This window comes from Aedes albopictus, chromosome 3 (assembly GCF_035046485.1).
Source record: "Aedes albopictus strain Foshan chromosome 3, AalbF5, whole genome shotgun sequence".
Classification (NCBI taxonomy): Eukaryota; Metazoa; Arthropoda; class Insecta; order Diptera; family Culicidae; genus Aedes; species Aedes albopictus.
In genome coordinates, this window is record NC_085138.1 from 12,315,199 (window position 1) to 12,331,881 (window position 16,683).

Below are 16,683 nucleotides of genomic sequence, written 5' to 3' on the forward strand. Positions count from 1 at the left end.
TTCTAAAGGATTTTTTGGGGAAAATGTGAAAGAATTCTTAAATGACTTGTTGGAGAATTTCTTGGCTCTCTCTCTAAAATTATCTTCAAGAATTCCAATACAAATCGCTGCAGCAGTTTCATTACAGGAATTCTTGGATTAATTCTTGGAGGAATGCATCAAGGAATTCCTGGCGAAATCCTTGAGGAAACTCTTGATTAATCCCAAGAGGAATCCCAGGAGAATTTCCTGGAGGAATCCCTAAAAATTTTTGGAGGAATTTATCAAGGAGAAAAGAACTCGTGGATAAATTTCTAAATGAATCCCTGAAATTCTGGAGGAAATTCTAAAAGAATTCTGAAAGGAATCTCTGGGTTGTGGAGCCTCGTAGCCGTGCGGTTAGGGTCACCAAGCTTATAATCGTACCATGATATGGGGTGAGGGTTCGATTCCCGCTTCGGGCGTTGAAACTTTTCGTGAGAATAGTTTCTTCCCCGTTTCCACTGGTGCATGCCCCGTTGTCCGTTGTCTAATGTTAAGTTTAAAACAGTCTGGACAGCCGAAAGCTGAAGACGTTGTCCGTGTTTTTTTTTTAAATAAATTTCTAAAGAAACCCTTGAAGAATTCCTGGGGAAATTCCTAGAAGATTTTTTAGGGGAATTCCTGGAGGAATTCCTGGAGAAATCCCTGGAGTAATCGTGGAGAACTCCCTGAAGCAATCCCTGGAGGAGACTCTGAAAAAATCCCTTGAGGAATTTTCTGAGAAAAAAAACCCTTGAACAATTCCTGGAATAATTCATAGAGGAATTCCTTTGGGCATGCTTGAAGGAATTTCTGAAGGAATCATGAAGTAATCCCTGGAAAAATCCCTGGAGGAAATTCCAAGAGGAATCCCTGGAGCAATTCTTGGGGAAATCCCTGAAGTTGAAGAATCGCTGAGGGAAAAATGCTGGATGAATTCCTGGAGAAATTCCTGAAGGAATTGCTGGAGAAAAACCTGGAGGAACCGCTGGAAGAAAGTCCATCAGAAATCTCTAGATGAATTCTTGAATGAATCCCCCCAGGATGAATTCCTAAAGAAATAAATGAAGAAATTCCTGGAGGAATTTCTGGATGACAGCCAGGAAGAATTCCTGAAGGAATCCCTGGAGAAATGTCTGGATGACTTTCTGGAAGAATTCGTAACGGAATCCCTGGAGAAAACTCTGACAAAATCTCTAGAGGAATTTCTGGAGGAATCACTAGAGGAATTCATCGATGAATCCTTGGAGGAATTCCTGAAAGAACGCATGGAGGAATCTCTGAAGAAATCCCTAGAAAAGTTTTCGGATGAATGCCTGGAAGAATGCCTAAAGAAATGCTTGGAGGAATCCTTGGAGAAATTTCTGGAGAAACTCCCGAAAGAATCGCTAGAGGAAGTCTTGGAGGAATCCCTGGAAAACTCCTAGATGAATTCCTGAAAGAATCCCTTGGAAGAATTCCTGAAGGAATCCCTGGAAAAAATCTGAAGAAATTTCTTAAGGAATTCTAGGTTCTTGAATTCTTAGGTTTTGAATAGATGATGTCATCACTTATAATGGTGGTTAAAACATATTTAACAGTTTTTTTTTAAATATATTTATTGTTTTGAAGGAAGACGTACAATATTGTTTTTGGCTTTTCCATTGACATTAAATAGCGAAATCAAACATTTTTCCTGGTTTAAAGGTTTAGCTTTGAAATAAATAACAACAACACAAACATAATAAATAAACATTCATAGTACACTTAGTGGGAATCAGCATCATTCCATGCTACAACTTATCTACCGAATCCCTGCCCGAAGCCTTGAGAACCGGCATTCGCAGCCGAACCGCCCATACCCATGCCTCCGAAAGGTCCTCCCATGCCCATGCCTTGACTTTGTGCTCCTGCGTTCGCGTTCGATCCGCTCATACCGCCTCCCATTCCGTGGAATCCTCCCATTCCGAGCCCTTGAGAAGCAGCGCCAGCGTTTGCAGACGAGGCTCCCATGCCGCCACCCATTCCAGGAAATCCGCCGCCCATTCCGACTCCCTGAGCAGCAGCGTTGGCGTTTGAGGAACTCATGCCACCACCCATGCCGGGGAATCCTCCTCCCATTCCCATTCCTTGGGATGCGGCGTTGGCTCCTGCTCCGGATGCTCCGAATCCAAACTGTGGGGCACTGCTTACGGCAGCAATAACGGTGGCGATGACAGCAAATACTACGAACGATTTCATTTTGATTTGTTTCGATTTGATATTTTAAAGAACTTCAACTCAGGTAATGTTTAACGCAGAATGGTTCGATTGGTTTTGATTCAGAAGATCCCAAATAACACCGTTTTATACCTTAGCTCGCGACGCGGTTTCACTGTGCACAACGAAATTCCCACGCTATCCCGCGGAAACGTTGTTATCAATGAAACTGTTTTATAAATATGGAAAACCTGCAACGGCAATCTCTCTGGCTATTCCCAGAGAATCTTGACGATTGTCAAATAAAAACTTCTAGTCTAGTTTCATCATATGATTTAAGGTCATGTCTTTTGGCGACATATACCTACAATCAATATGCAACGAACAAATCATTGTTTACACTTGAAAGTGGCATAAATCTTTTGTAAACTAACGCATTTTCGCTCCTCTAGCGAACTAATACCTTACCATTTTAAACTTATGTAATAATCCAATATCGTATCAGATTGCAGTAACATTTTTCTTTTCTGTTATCTCTGGAATAAGCCAAACTTCAAAAGTTATCTGTTTATATTAATCATGATTGAGAAAACTCCCTAATAGGTTGCGCTGTGATGTAGATATTTTCCTGCATCCATTCGTCTCTATGGAAAAATGCAACATTAGCTTCTTTTTCCAGAGATGCCTGCTGGAATTACTCCAGGGATTCCTTCTGGCATCCACACAGGCACTCATCCAGCAATTCCTCATGTAATTTCTAGGGATTTCTCCATGAATTCCTACAGAGATTTTTTCAAGGATACTTTCAGAAGAGTCTTTTATGAATTCTTCAAGAATTCCTGCAAGAATTCATTCAGAAATTCATCCGAGAATTTTAGCAGTGATTCTTCAAGCAATTCCTGCTGGGATCCTCCAGGACATTTTCCTAGGAGTTTTTTTTCTCACGAATTCTATCTGCGATGCCCCAAATATCCCAACTGAGATTGCTCCAGTAATAGCAGCTAGTATTTTGCCCGGAACTCCTTCCGGAATTTCTGCTGAGATTCCTCCACACGTTTTTCCAGGGATAACTTGTGAATTTCATGCTGGAATTCCCCTAGGAATTTTTATGGGATTTCTCCAATCATTCTCTTCTGTATTGACATTACATGTACTCAACAGGTTACGAAATGTTTTTTAACACTAGGCTAGTTCATCTCGGGACCCACGCTTCACTTCCCTTCCGAAGGAAGAACTCACTTTTTTGTGAGTACAGTCGAGTCTCCTATGAGAAGCTGCCACCCACTTTACGCCCACCGCAAATTCTCAGCAGTCTTGCATCCAATCCAGCTGATTTTTTGAATGCAGTTAGTGCTTACTATAGACTCATCACTTACTAAAAATGAAGTAAATTGGTTAGAAGACAGCCTGGATAACGCGGTGGGTGTAAAGTGGGTGACAACGTCTAATAGGAGTCCCGACTGTATGTCGTGAGTGGGAGTCGATCCCAGGTCCCCGGCGGGGTAGTCTTGTGTTCTAACTACCACACCCGGTCCGCTCTACGTTACGAAGATTGTCAAGTGACTTTGTAGCTTGGAACAACGAGTTTGAATTCCACGGACATTAGGTACTTTTCACAATTTAAATCTGTAAATTTATACTATTAAACAGTTTCCACCTGGAAAAAAATTGGAAGTTACCTTGATTCTTCCTCCCCGTGTGTTTTAGACTCCAAGCATCTAGTTTTGGCTTAATCCTGCTGGGGTTCCTTTCGAGATTTCTGCGGGGTTTCCTCTTGGAATTTCTCTTAAGGACTCGACCCGAGTCGAGTCGAGCATTTCAGGAAATTTCAGAGGATTTCAGCGGGTTTCACAGATGTTGCAGCGGCTTTTTTGGTGGTTTCGGAGGGTCTCAAGTGCGTTACATGGGGTAAATAAAAGAAGGTTTCAGGAATTTTGCGGTGGCTTTTCAGGATGTTTCGGAAGATTTTCAGGAGGTTCTGGATGCGTTATTTGCATGCGTTACAAAGGGTCCGAGGGAGTTTCAAGGAGTTTTTTAGAGGGTGTCCGAGAAATTTTCAGGGTATTACGGAAGCATTACAGGGGCGTTTTCAGGGGTTTTTCTAGGTCCCGGGCAAAGATGGAAAATGCCACGGAATTTCATGAAAAAATGTCATAACATTTTTCAATTTATATCGCTTTCGGTATAAATTTCCGTCCGTTTACATTACCAACTCATATTTAATGGTGATAAGGGGCTGTCCATTAATTACGTAAGGGTTTATGGGGGGAGAGTGGGGGTTGAGAAATCTTACGCGCCATACAAGACTATTTGGGTTACCATACAAAAAATCTTACAAGGGGGCGAGGAGCTATCGAAAAATCGCAAAAAAAAACCCTTACGTAATGGACTTAGGGGCTGCGGAAAATGAATAATGTTGTCGTTAAACATTTCTTAATAGGATTATAGAAATTAGCAAATAACAGAATGACATTTCCCATTCCTGGCCTCGAGTACGTTACAGTCTGAGGGGGTTTCAGGAGAGTTTCGTTGGCATTTCAGGAAGCTTCGGCGGATTTTTATGGGGCTGTGGATGCGTTACATGATCACTTTTGGTGGTTTTGGAGGGATTCAGGTGACTTACATGGGGGGTTTAAGTGGGTTTTCGGTGAAGTTTCAGAAGATTTTCAGTGGATTTCAGAGGCTTTACAGGGGCGTTAATGAGGGTTTAGAAGTATCTCAGGAGCGTTATAGTTAGTCTGAGGGGTTTCGGTGGCATTTCCTTTTCAGGAAGTTTACGGGAATTTTCATCGTGTTTCAGAGGCGTATTGGGAGATTCCGTAGGGCCTCAGGAGCGTTACAGTAGTGGGTTTGGAGGGAGTTTCAGGGGGGCTATAGTTTTTGAAAATACATTTTGGATCGCTGCTTGCAGATGAGCTTTAGGGAGATTTCATATGTGTTTTGATTTCAGAAGGGATTCTAGACTTTCCTAACTGGCTACACTTGTAGATATGAATAATGAAGATGAAGAATACTAAATATCTTGGAGATTCTTAACCAAACATTGAACCACCACTTGACGACACATAGTTCCATGAGATTGTGCAAACATAAATTTCATTCAAACACACATGAATGTTTTTAGGGAAGCTTAAACAGTCCCAACACATCATGAACTAGTGAACTCCCCATTATTGCACCCGCTACTTCTTTCCCGTAAACTAAGTTTATCCATAATCTTAAGTGTGATGAATGCTTAGAACTCTTTGTCAATTAGAACGGCCAGGATAAAGAATTATGGAGGCACGGGGCCGGAGCGAATTTGGAAGCCCCTCGGAGGTACAAATGCGATGAGCAAAAAGATTGTTCTATGTTTGTTTTTGAACAGTACTAGAGCAATATAAAAGTTCAGTTAATGTTTAACAAGCAAAAACAGTTTTTGTGGGGGCCCAGGACCCTGGAACCCCCGGCCCCCCTTAGATCAGGCCCTGAGCGGAACAAAGAAACCTGATCCGTTTCCATCCACTATTATGTCACTCAAGTTTCAATAGCTCACAACTATTATATCCTGTGTTCCAGTAGGTATGTTATTCCAAGTACAAAAGAAAGATGTAGGCTTGGATGTTGTAGTTGTGCTGTAGAGAAAAAAAAAAACACTTCTCTTACCAAAACACAATTCAGTCAAAAATCATCCCATTTTTTTCATTCTTTACACCTAGTGTACACACGATCATATTTTTTTTCTCAGTCCCTCTTAAATTTGAGTATTGGTTAATGATGATGCTTTATAAATATTTCATTACAAATGAGTGGATATTGTCATCAGATATTGATAATGTATTCCATTTCTGTTGATGTTTTTAAACAATTTCTTTTATTTGTTACTCTAGAAAAATACATTCAGGTCAATCAATCAATTCTCACGTTGTTTGTAAGTTTGCTAAATAAATACACAGTCTTTAAAATAAAACTAATTTGAACATCGCGTGTAAACTTGAATCATACACTACAACTTATCCACCGAATCCCTGGCCCATACCTTGCGCTCCAGCATTGGCCGCCGAACCGCCCATACCCATGCCTCCGAAAGGTCCGCCCATTCCGAATCCCTGCGAAGCGGCACCAGCGTTTGCGGACGATGCTCCCATGCCGCCACCCATTCCGGGGAATCCACCGCCCATTCCGAAACCTTGTGCACCGGCGTTGGCATTTGAGGAACTCATGCCACCGCCCATACCAGGGAATCCTCCTCCCATTCCTTGGGATGCGGCGTTGGCTCCTGCTCCGGACGCCCCGAATCCAAACTGTGGGGCACAGCTTGCGGCAGCAATAACGGTGGCGATGACAGCGAAGACTATGAACGATTTCATTTTGATTTGATGCGATTTAATTGATACTTCAAAGAACTTTAACTCAGGTAATGTTTAACGCACAATGGTTCGATTGGTTTTGATTCAGAAGATCCCAAATAACACTGTTTTATACCTTAGCTCGCGACGCGGTTTCACTGTGTGCAACGAAATTCCCACGCTATCCCGCGGAAGCGTTGTTATCAATGAAACTGTTTTATAAATATGGAAAACCTGCAACGGCAATCTCTCTGGCTATTCCCAGATAATCTTGACAATTACCAAATTAAAAAACTTCTAGTCTATGAACATAGGAATATACAAGAATTGTATATCTACAGAAGAGAGAGGGAAAGTGGATAGAAAGATACAAAGTAGGATGAAAGGGACGGGCAAGGGATTGAACCCATGACCTTCTGCATACGAATCAGAAGCAGTAGTCACTAGACCACCAAGCCCGTCTGTACCTCTCCAGAAAGAGTCATATACCGTAAAATGGAGTGTTAAGAACTCATAGAGTGTTAAGAGATTCATCTTTACATACTACTTTGAAAAAATAGCCAAGCCGTATAAAAATTGATTTACTAATTCCAAATTTGCTTCAAATGTATGTTGGAAATAAGGGGCCATCTATTAAATACGTCACGGTCCTGGGGAGGAGGGGGGGTTTTGTGAAAGTGTGACAAGCAATGTATCAAGTATAGGAAAAACCCGTACGAGGGGGAGAGGGGGCTCCAAAATTCTCAATTTCAGCGTGACGTACTTAATGGATGCTCCCCAAAGCAGTGAATCAAAATTCAACCATCACACAACAATAACGACAATGTCGCAACCTGAATTTGTTGAGACATTCTACCGTACGCGACATAGGTTTGTCCCAACGTGAATAGAATAGGACAAAGATCACGAGTTTACAGGTTTTTAAGGCTTGCATTGTGATTTTCGAGCGGTAACTTCGAGTCGGTAAACACTGCAACGCTGCTGAAGATGTATCATCAAAAAAGTTCGATTTTGGGTTGGTCATAATTGATTATTCACGAGTTGAAAAGTACGCAACAAATTCAGCTTCCGTTTTGTCTGTAACAAAAATTTTCGAGATCATGTCATTATCTAGTACCAGTTGGCATAAAGAGTAATCGCCGCGTCTTCTTTGTTGCTTGTTTTGTGCCTTTTTTGTCTGACAATTCTCTTCACTGCCCTAAAGGCATACTATAAGGATTGTCACTAATGAAAATACGTTTTTAACTGGACACTAGACATCAAAAATAGAACGGAATTGCTTTTCTCTGAATTTCTCTACCTCTACCATTGAAACATTCATTTGTAAGGTCAGAAATATTATTTGGAAAAATATGTGAGTAATCGTTAAGTGTTCTACAACTCACGAAACTAGGGTAAAATATTTGATGTTTCTGAGGTGGTTTTCGAACACCGACAATTTTTTAAAAAGTCTAGTTTCATAAACTGGTGGGGTGCTAGGGGATGAAATTTCTCATATAACGTTTTTATTTGTATCATGCAGTTTTGAGGCGATTGATTCATTGTATAACAGTAACTATTCTGAATGCCGTATAACGGATTTCATTTTCGGTCATAAGCATCCCAATAGTTGCTATGGATGATAAATTCAACTGATACAATATAGATCTTTATTAACAAGTGTTAGATTGATACATATAATTAGAAAATTAGTCAAATGTTTATACTAAATGGCGCAGTAGTCTCCTCTAAGTATACAGAAGTTTGTGATTTTTTTAGGTGTTTTGTTATGTTTAAACAACATATTTATGAAGAAGACTCATGGCTGCCAAAATATTTCAGAATCTAAAATACGACCTATCAGCAATGCTCAAGAGTAGAAATATCAGCATTGAATATACAATTTACACCCTGGGCCAATTTATGTTGCTTGCATATAAAACATTTAAATATAAAAGAGTTTCTAAGTGAACAAAAAACTGTAAATACACATTCTTAGTTTACAATCTGTTGGTCAGTCTGAACTTTTCAATTTGGTTACTCTAAATAGTAACTGTGAATAATGTGTTGGTTAAAAATTTAAGTCACTCAGGTACAATTGACGGTATTTTTTCAGATTTCAAGGCTTTAACAAAAAAAAATCATATGCAAAGGTGGATGACAATTAAACTGTCCCTGAACCTGCAGGACTATGATAATCTTTTTCGGCGATGTGCAAGATATATTACAGTCATTGTTTACAATTAATCAATTTTTATATTTCTTTGAAATGTAAGAACTTTTACATTCATCCCCTTAAGTTTCTTTACACCCCCTTTTCATATTTTCTCAAAATTCGCACATTTTGTTAAATATCTTTAATTTCTCCAAAAAATCCTCAAATTTTGTAATCTATAAGCGTAGCAGGCAGCAAGACGATAATCGGACTGCTTTTTTCTGAAAGTTTTAAGAAGTAGACCCCATGAATTAATGGGGATGAAACATTATTCCGTCCCTTAACACTCCATTTTACGGTAGAAATTCTAATATATTGGAAAATAATTAGGGATTAAAATAAGCACAAAGTACGCAAATTTGTATTAATTCTCATTCTTATTCAATATTAGTTTTAATTTCATGTATTTCTTGTTTTTCATTTCGTGAAAACTGATTTTCTCAAAAAAAAAATCCACTAAAAACACATTTTTGATTTTATGGGTGATCCCTTAGTCCCTGTGAAAGTTTAATATTTTTAGCGATGATGCTTCATAAAATATTTTCTTACCGTTTAATGGATGTTGTCATCATATACTGAAAATGTTTTTCATTTCTGTTATCTTTTTTAAACATTTTTGTTTATTAATCACTCTAAAGAAAACATTCACATCAATCAATCGATTCTCACGTTATTTAGAAGTTTTATAAATAAATACACAATCTATAAAATAAAAGTAATTTGAACACCGCGTGGAAACTCCAATCACATACTACTTCTTATCCACCAAATCCCTGGCCCATACCTTGCGCTCCAGCATTGGCCGCCGATCCTCCCATACCCATGCCTCCGAAAGGTCCACCCATTCCGAATCCCTGCGAAGCGGCGCCAGCGTTTGCGGACGAAGCTCCCATGCCGCCTCCCATTCCGGGGAATCCACCGCCCATTCCAAAACCTTGTGCACCGGCGTTGGCGTTTGAGGAACTCATGCCACCACCCATGCCGGGGAATCCTCCTCCCATTCCCATTCCTTGGGATGCGGCGTTGGCTCCTGCTCCGGACGCCCCGAATCCAAACTGTGGGGCACAGCTTACGGCAGCAATGACGGTCGCGATGACAGCAAATACTACGAACGATTTCATTTTGATTTGATTGATTGTCTTTAGGAACTTCAGTTCAGGTAATGTTTAATGCTCAATAGTTGGATCGAGTTTGATTCAAAGGATCTCAGAGATCACTGTTTTATACCATAGCTGGAGGTTTTTACTTCACTCGTTGAAATTCCAACGCCATCCCGTGGAAGCGTTGTTATCAATTACATTGCAGTGTTTATAAATATGGAAAACCTGGACTGGTAATCTTCTCACTGGCTATTCCATAGGGATCATCACGTTTTCTGAACAACCAAACTCTTCTAGGAACGTTATTTTGTATTAGCATATGCATTATGCAATTTTCAACATATTGGGATTTTCACCATTTAATTCATTTTATTAACATTCATTGACTTTTTTTTGGTGAATCTAATACTACTCAAAGTAAGTGAGAGTAAGGAATGTAATAAAAGCACACAGTGGATAGAATCGCAATCTCCAAGAAATATTGAAGACTTTTCTAGTGTAATTCATGACACATTTTTTCTGGATTTTTGAGGATTCCTCCAGAGGGATTTGACACTTTGCTTCTAACTATGAAGAGACTTCAAAACTTTCCGCAACTTTAGCAAGAAAGTTCCTGCTGTTGTGATATACAGGGGATACTCAAAATAACTGGGACAGGTAAAATTTTCACTTTTCAAAAAATGTTCAACGCGCTGTAACTTTTCGAAACTTTTCAATGAACCGAATGCAATGGAATTTTGATCATTTATGACTAATATAATAAACTTTGAAAAACAGTTGACTTAATTTGAAATTATTAATAAGAAAAAAAGTTATGGCAATTTCATTTATTCCATGTTTTTTCAGTAACTTTATCTATTTTTCATATGCATCCCATTACTTTTTCAATTTAATAAAGGCTATTTGGTTGCTTTCCTTTGAAACATAAATATATTCAATTCAATTATAGGGAATTTAAATGAACTATAATTACAATCTCGAATTTTAAAACGATGATGAAGTTTTGGATAAATTGGTGTTATATTGGAAAAATAATCTAATCGAAATAATTTTCTTTCGTGTGAAGAATTTTAAGTTTAGTCAAATGTTTTTGATAGCTCATTATATAAGTCATAAATGATCAAAGTTTCATTGCATTCGGATCATTGAATCCGGAGATATAACAGCTCAAAATTGGCTATCGGATGGTTATACCTTTTTCTAGAACCTTTATAACTTTGTGTAGAATAGCCCGATCTTCTCCAAATTTTGACCACTGATAAACAACTAGTTGATGAACTTACAGTAAAAATTTGAGAATATTTGATGCCCTTTTCGAAAAGTTACAGCGATTTGAACATTTTTTTAAAAGTGAAAATTTTACCTGTCCCAGTTATTTTGAGTATCCCCTGTACATTATTATGTTGTTCAACGAATAAAATAAATTTGTCATGGTTTTTTTCAACCTGTTGAACCCAGAGTTGGCTTCAAATCTTTCCCAACCGAGCTGAATTATATGGCCAAGTTTCAGGCAATTTGGCCGACAAAAACCCCTCATGACGAAGAGAACAAACCTGTATCCTCAGTCACCCTATTCAATAGCTTAATGGGAAAAGCGCATTTTTCTGAGTATAAAACAATTTTATTGCGTTCCAACCACTGGCGTAGCCACGGAGGGGTTTTAGGGTTAAACCACCCAGTCTTCAGTTTTCGTAATCAATCCGCAATAACTATTCTTGCTTTTTTCTGCATATCTAGAATATGAATTTCATTATTATTCTTACTATTGTTCTATTTTTTTCTTATCAAAAACATAAATTGTTCTATATTACTTTGAAATAAACATGATTCTTTTATTTTTTTTTCTTGTAGATGCACAAAAGATCTCTCAATATGTTTTATATTATTTATTTCACTGTTTACTATGTTCTAAACACTATAATGGGTCAGCTATATTGATTTCGATAAAATATTAATTTTGCATTTTTTCCGAAATAACAGATATCAATACTTTTCCGGTAAAAGAAATATTCGTTCTTCTAAATTGCGCGTGTAGTGGTAGCTAGTTCATTTTCATAACAGGTTCATCCCATAAATTTTAAAACGGTGGTTGATCACAGATTATTCTCGGGCTCACGGCTTCCTTTCCCCTTAAGATGTACTATTCGAAATTGCGGCGACATGTGATGACACGAACCACTTTTTAACTTCAAAATTACCAAAATTCCTTGGGTACATATATGAAAATTTGAAAAAAATTGTGGCATATTAATTTTGTACCATAGGTGCATTCAAACTGTCCAATACCAAGCTTTCATATGCTGGATAACATAAATCATATATTAATATTTTACTTTTTTCGAATGGTTCATTTTTCAATTTTATGACTTAGATCACTTTGGTAGTAAAAATGTTATTGAAATTCAAAAGCTGGTATACTTTCAATCAAGGATCATCAAAGTACAGTATATTAACTTTGTAATAAGGTGAAATAAAGTTTAAAAATATCAAATTCGTTTTTTGGGAGTTTTGGCCGCCCCTTTGTATGGAGCCCGACCAATGTGCAATGGCAGGCAAAAAAAGCCCTTCAATTAATATCTGTGGAAGTGCTCTAAGAACACCAAGTTGAAGAGAGGTAGGCCAAGTTCCAATGCGAACGTCGAGCCATAAAGAAGAAGAAGAAGATCTTTGTTTTAACAGCCAAAAAAAAAAAAAAATTTCCGTAGATGAATGACAGTTGAATCTATAAAATGACAGCTCGCCCCGAACAAAACCAAAAAAAAATCCATATAAACTTAAAATGGATTTTGAAAACAGTTTCCTTGATGCCCAGGAATACAGTCAGGTTTTTTTTTACGCGGGGGATACGTACCGCGTAAAAAACTCAGTTCAAAATTCAAAAAAACCGCGTAAAAAAAGTCTCACCATTTCTCGACAAATCATGCAAAAATAAGACGATGATTTTTTTTTTTTTGTATGGAGTAAAAAAAGACCTGACTGTAATGATATATGTATTAGATATCGATTAATTTTCGAAGATTTCGTTTATGAAGTAATATTTTATTTAAAACATGATATATCATTAATTTAAAGACCCAACTTTATCTCCCTTAAGATACTCATCCCTTAAACAACTGAACCAACAAGCTAAAACTGAAACGTATGAATATTTGTTTATAAATTTATAAACAAAGCTAAAATTTTATAGGTTCCATTATGGAATTCTACAAATTGTACAACTAGACTAAAGATATGTCTAGGAAAATTTTCTATTTTTGTTGTATTTTATTCCATAATACAATTTAAAATAAATAACTTGGAAGATTATCAAAAACCAAAACATAAAAAAACACAAAATTATTACAGTTGCGAAAAAAAAGTATAAAATATACCTTGGCTAAATGAATGTCTTGCCACATAAACTTGGGCTAGCTCAGAGTGGCAAACATGACTTTCACATAGGGATGCCGCGAAACTACGCTAGGGATTACGGTACTGGTCATATTGCCTCACATTAATTACAATTGTGTACTATGCCATTCAGATCGGTTTTACTGCAATAAGTATGAAATTCCCATGCGACGGGTTTTACAAATTCCTACGTTGTATTACTATATGTATGTTTGTACACAAGATGCATTGATAACGATTTCAGTACGAATCACTCTACACTGAAGGGAAATGATTCTGACTGTTGAGTAGTATATAATCCTTACAAACTGCTCAATTGAGCACCAAAGTCAATTGTATCATCATTCGATTAACATCATAACTATATCAATCTACTTAAGTAAAAATTCAATAATTCAGTGCAAAAATGAAATCTTACGCTGCCATCGTCCTCGTCTCGAGCCTCATTGCCGCCGCTAGCTGTGCCCCACAGTTTGGATTCGGAGCATCCGGTGCGGGAGCGAACGCCGCATCCCAAGGAATGGGAATGGGAGGAGGATTCCCCGGCATGGGTGGTGGAATGAGTTCTTCAAACGCCAACGCCGGTGCCCAAGGTTTCGGAATGGGCGGTGGATTCCCCGGAATGGGTGGCGGCATGGGAGCCTCATCCGCAAACGCTGGCGCCGCTTCGCAGGGATTCGGAATGGGCGGACCTTTCGGAGGCATGGGTATGAGCGGTTCGGCGGCCAATGCTGGAGCGCAAGGTATGGGCCAGGGATTCGGTGGATAAGAAGTAGTAGAAGTTCAGGCTTCCACTAGGTGCTCGAATCATTTCATATTGAAGCTATTTATTTATTTTAAAAGAACGTAATACATTGTTGATATTACGTACATGTACAGTATATAAGCATCAAGAGTAATAAACGGATGAAAATGTAAAAAGCTGTTATTAAAAACGTAATACAATCTCAATAAATGATGACAATGCCCATTTAAGTATAGGTGATCATAAAGTGTTCCTGAAGTACCAACATCAAGTAACACCAACAATTTAGGTAATTTAGTCAATTATAAAATATGGAATCAAGTAGGTATGTTTAATATCAGAAATAACTTTTTTTATGAAAAATTCTGCATTTTTGCCTATTTCGTACACCAAAGTGTTCACTATATGTTCACTCAAAAAACGAATTTTCGATTGAAGGCTCGGAGAATCGAGTCACATATACCAATCAACTCAGTTGGTTGAAAAGAGATGATGTGCGCGAAAAAGTTCACTCACTTTTATGGCACTTCCCCGGATGATAGCTCGAATCGAATCGGATTCTTACTACATTGTTTGCTATTGAAAATGGTGTGGATTGGTAAAGGCGTTCTGGAGTGTTGGTCATTTTAGTGATCCAGTCCAGCACCGGTGATCTGATCATACATAAAACTGAAACAAATTATATCATGCGACACATCAAATTGCGCCGAATTTTATAATTTTATGCTAAAGGTTTGCCGAATCTTATGGGGAAATCATCAGTGAAAACCACGATGACGGCCAGAAATTAAAAATAGAGAGTTAAAATCCAAGATGGCGGCTCACAATTAGAATAGACAGCTGTTTTAACCTTCCGTAACTCGCGCGGTTGGCTACCTGCGTCAGCACGACACTAAAGCGGAGTACAAAAAGCGAGATTTTTTCAACGTGTTGTACAAAATACAACAGCGCGATTACTCGAGGGTTAAGGAGTTCAAGGCTCTAAACCATGCAATATGGGTATATTTGGTATGGAGTTTTTTGTATTGCTATTTTATGGACAAATAAATCACTCCGGAAATACTTGAAGAAATACATATAAAACCTCTGTAGAACGTCTTTAGAAAAATAAATTTAGCATGAGCATGAGCATGAGCATGAGCATAGATGACCGCACAATTCGTAGTTGCTACTCCGTGATTGACCAGAACAATCGAAATTGCACAAGGAACCAATGAATAGGGCTTAGGACTAGCTTACTATTCTCAATGTACACAGGTCGACAGCTCTCAACTTTAATGGGGTCAATAACGGCGCCGGCCACGTCCTTACGGTCATCGAGGATGGGAGGGAATGTTAGTAAGACAAACGTTGTTATAAAGACCGCGAATCGCTGCATCTCCACGTTTGTCTCAGGAAGGATTTTTTTTGTTAGTAGGGTAAGGTACATTGTCAGTCCGGGAGTCACCTATGGTTGGTGATATGATTTGACAATGGATCAATATACACAAACCGCCGTTAACAACCGACCACTTTCCGACGCAAAAACTAGCCAAAAAGAAAATTCTATCGCGCGTCTTTACTCCACTAGGGAGCAGAAACCTTTAGTCTATTCCACACAGAAATACACTAAACGCGACTCACTTGTCGGCGCTCGAATTTTTTTTTCGACCGGCGAGCCCGAACTAACACTTTTCACTCTTTTGTGTAAATGCAAAAAATGAAAGAAAATATTTATTATCAACTAAAAGTGTATTGGGAACTAGCGCGACGGGAAGCAAAAAATTCGGAACCGACTCGATCCACGACCACGACGCGTTCACCGCACACTCACCGCCGTCGAAATGCTCACTTCGGAATACAAAATAGAAAAGGAAAAAAAAAAACGAACCACCGAAGCAAACGCGCGCGAACTGGCACCCGGACGAAATTCTATAGCACACTGATGCACGCTGGGTCCGCCGCCCCGTACAAAATTCTATAGCACACTCCACAGCAAATCTAACCCGAAAATTTAGAGTAAAAATTACGAACACACGTGCGCGCGGCCCAACTATCGCCCTCTCTGGCTTCCCATCCACCACACACTATTGAATGCTAGGCCTCTGCTCGGCACAGCAAATCTAAGCAGAAAATTCAAACTAAAAAACTACGAACACACGTGCGCGCGGCCAAACTATCGCCCTCTCCGGCTTCCCATCCACCACACACTATTGAATGCTAGGCCTCTGCTCGGCACAGCAAATCTAAGCCGAAAATTCAAACGAAAAAACTACGAACACACGTGCGCGCGGCCCAACTATCGCCCTCTCCGGCTTCCCATCCACCACACACTATTGAATGCTAGGCCTCTGCTCGGCACAGCAAATCTAAGCCGAAAATTCAAACGAAAAAACTACGAACACACGTGCGCGCGGCCCAACTATCGCCCTCTCCGGCTTCCCATCCACCACACACTATTGAATGCTAGGCCTCTGCTCGGCACAGCAAATCTAACCCGAAAATTTAGAGTAAAAATTACGAACACACGTGCGCGCGGCCCAACTATCGCCCTCTCTGGCTTCCCATCCACCACACACTATTGAATGCTAGGCCTCTGCTCGGCACAGCAAATCTAACCCGAAAATTTAGAGTAAAAATTACGAACACACGTACGCGCGGCCCAACTATCGCCCTCTCTGGCTTCCCATCCACCACACACTATTGAATGCTAGGCTTCTGCTCGGCACAGCAAATCTAACCCGAAAATTTAGAGTAAAAATTACGAAC

At 39.1% G+C, this 16,683-nt stretch overlaps 4 protein-coding genes across 4 annotated transcripts; 1 reads left to right on the forward strand and 3 right to left on the reverse strand.

Annotated features, from left to right (window-relative positions):
* Positions 1–1,588: 1,588 nt before the first annotated feature.
* LOC134284101 (spidroin-1-like) lies at positions 1,589–2,281 on the reverse strand. Its single transcript, XM_062842395.1, has one exon. It carries the CDS (start codon positions 2,218–2,220, stop codon positions 1,780–1,782), a length of 441 nt encoding a protein of 146 aa, XP_062698379.1. The 5' UTR covers positions 2,221–2,281; the 3' UTR covers positions 1,589–1,779.
* A 3,743-nt stretch (positions 2,282–6,024) lies between these two features.
* LOC134289638 (uncharacterized) lies at positions 6,025–6,527 on the reverse strand. The gene has a single exon (XM_062855796.1). The coding sequence runs from the start codon at positions 6,525–6,527 to the stop codon at positions 6,171–6,173; it is 357 nt and encodes a 118-aa protein (XP_062711780.1). The 3' UTR covers positions 6,025–6,170.
* A 2,786-nt stretch (positions 6,528–9,313) lies between these two features.
* LOC134292057 (uncharacterized) lies at positions 9,314–9,896 on the reverse strand. The gene has a single exon (XM_062860756.1). The coding sequence runs from the start codon at positions 9,819–9,821 to the stop codon at positions 9,459–9,461; it is 363 nt and encodes a 120-aa protein (XP_062716740.1). The 5' UTR covers positions 9,822–9,896; the 3' UTR covers positions 9,314–9,458.
* Positions 9,897–13,224: 3,328 nt separating this feature from the next.
* LOC134292236 (uncharacterized) lies at positions 13,225–14,111 on the forward strand. Its single transcript, XM_062861223.1, has one exon. The coding sequence runs from the start codon at positions 13,597–13,599 to the stop codon at positions 13,957–13,959; it is 363 nt and encodes a 120-aa protein (XP_062717207.1). The 5' UTR covers positions 13,225–13,596; the 3' UTR covers positions 13,960–14,111.
* Positions 14,112–16,683: the final 2,572 nt, after the last annotated feature.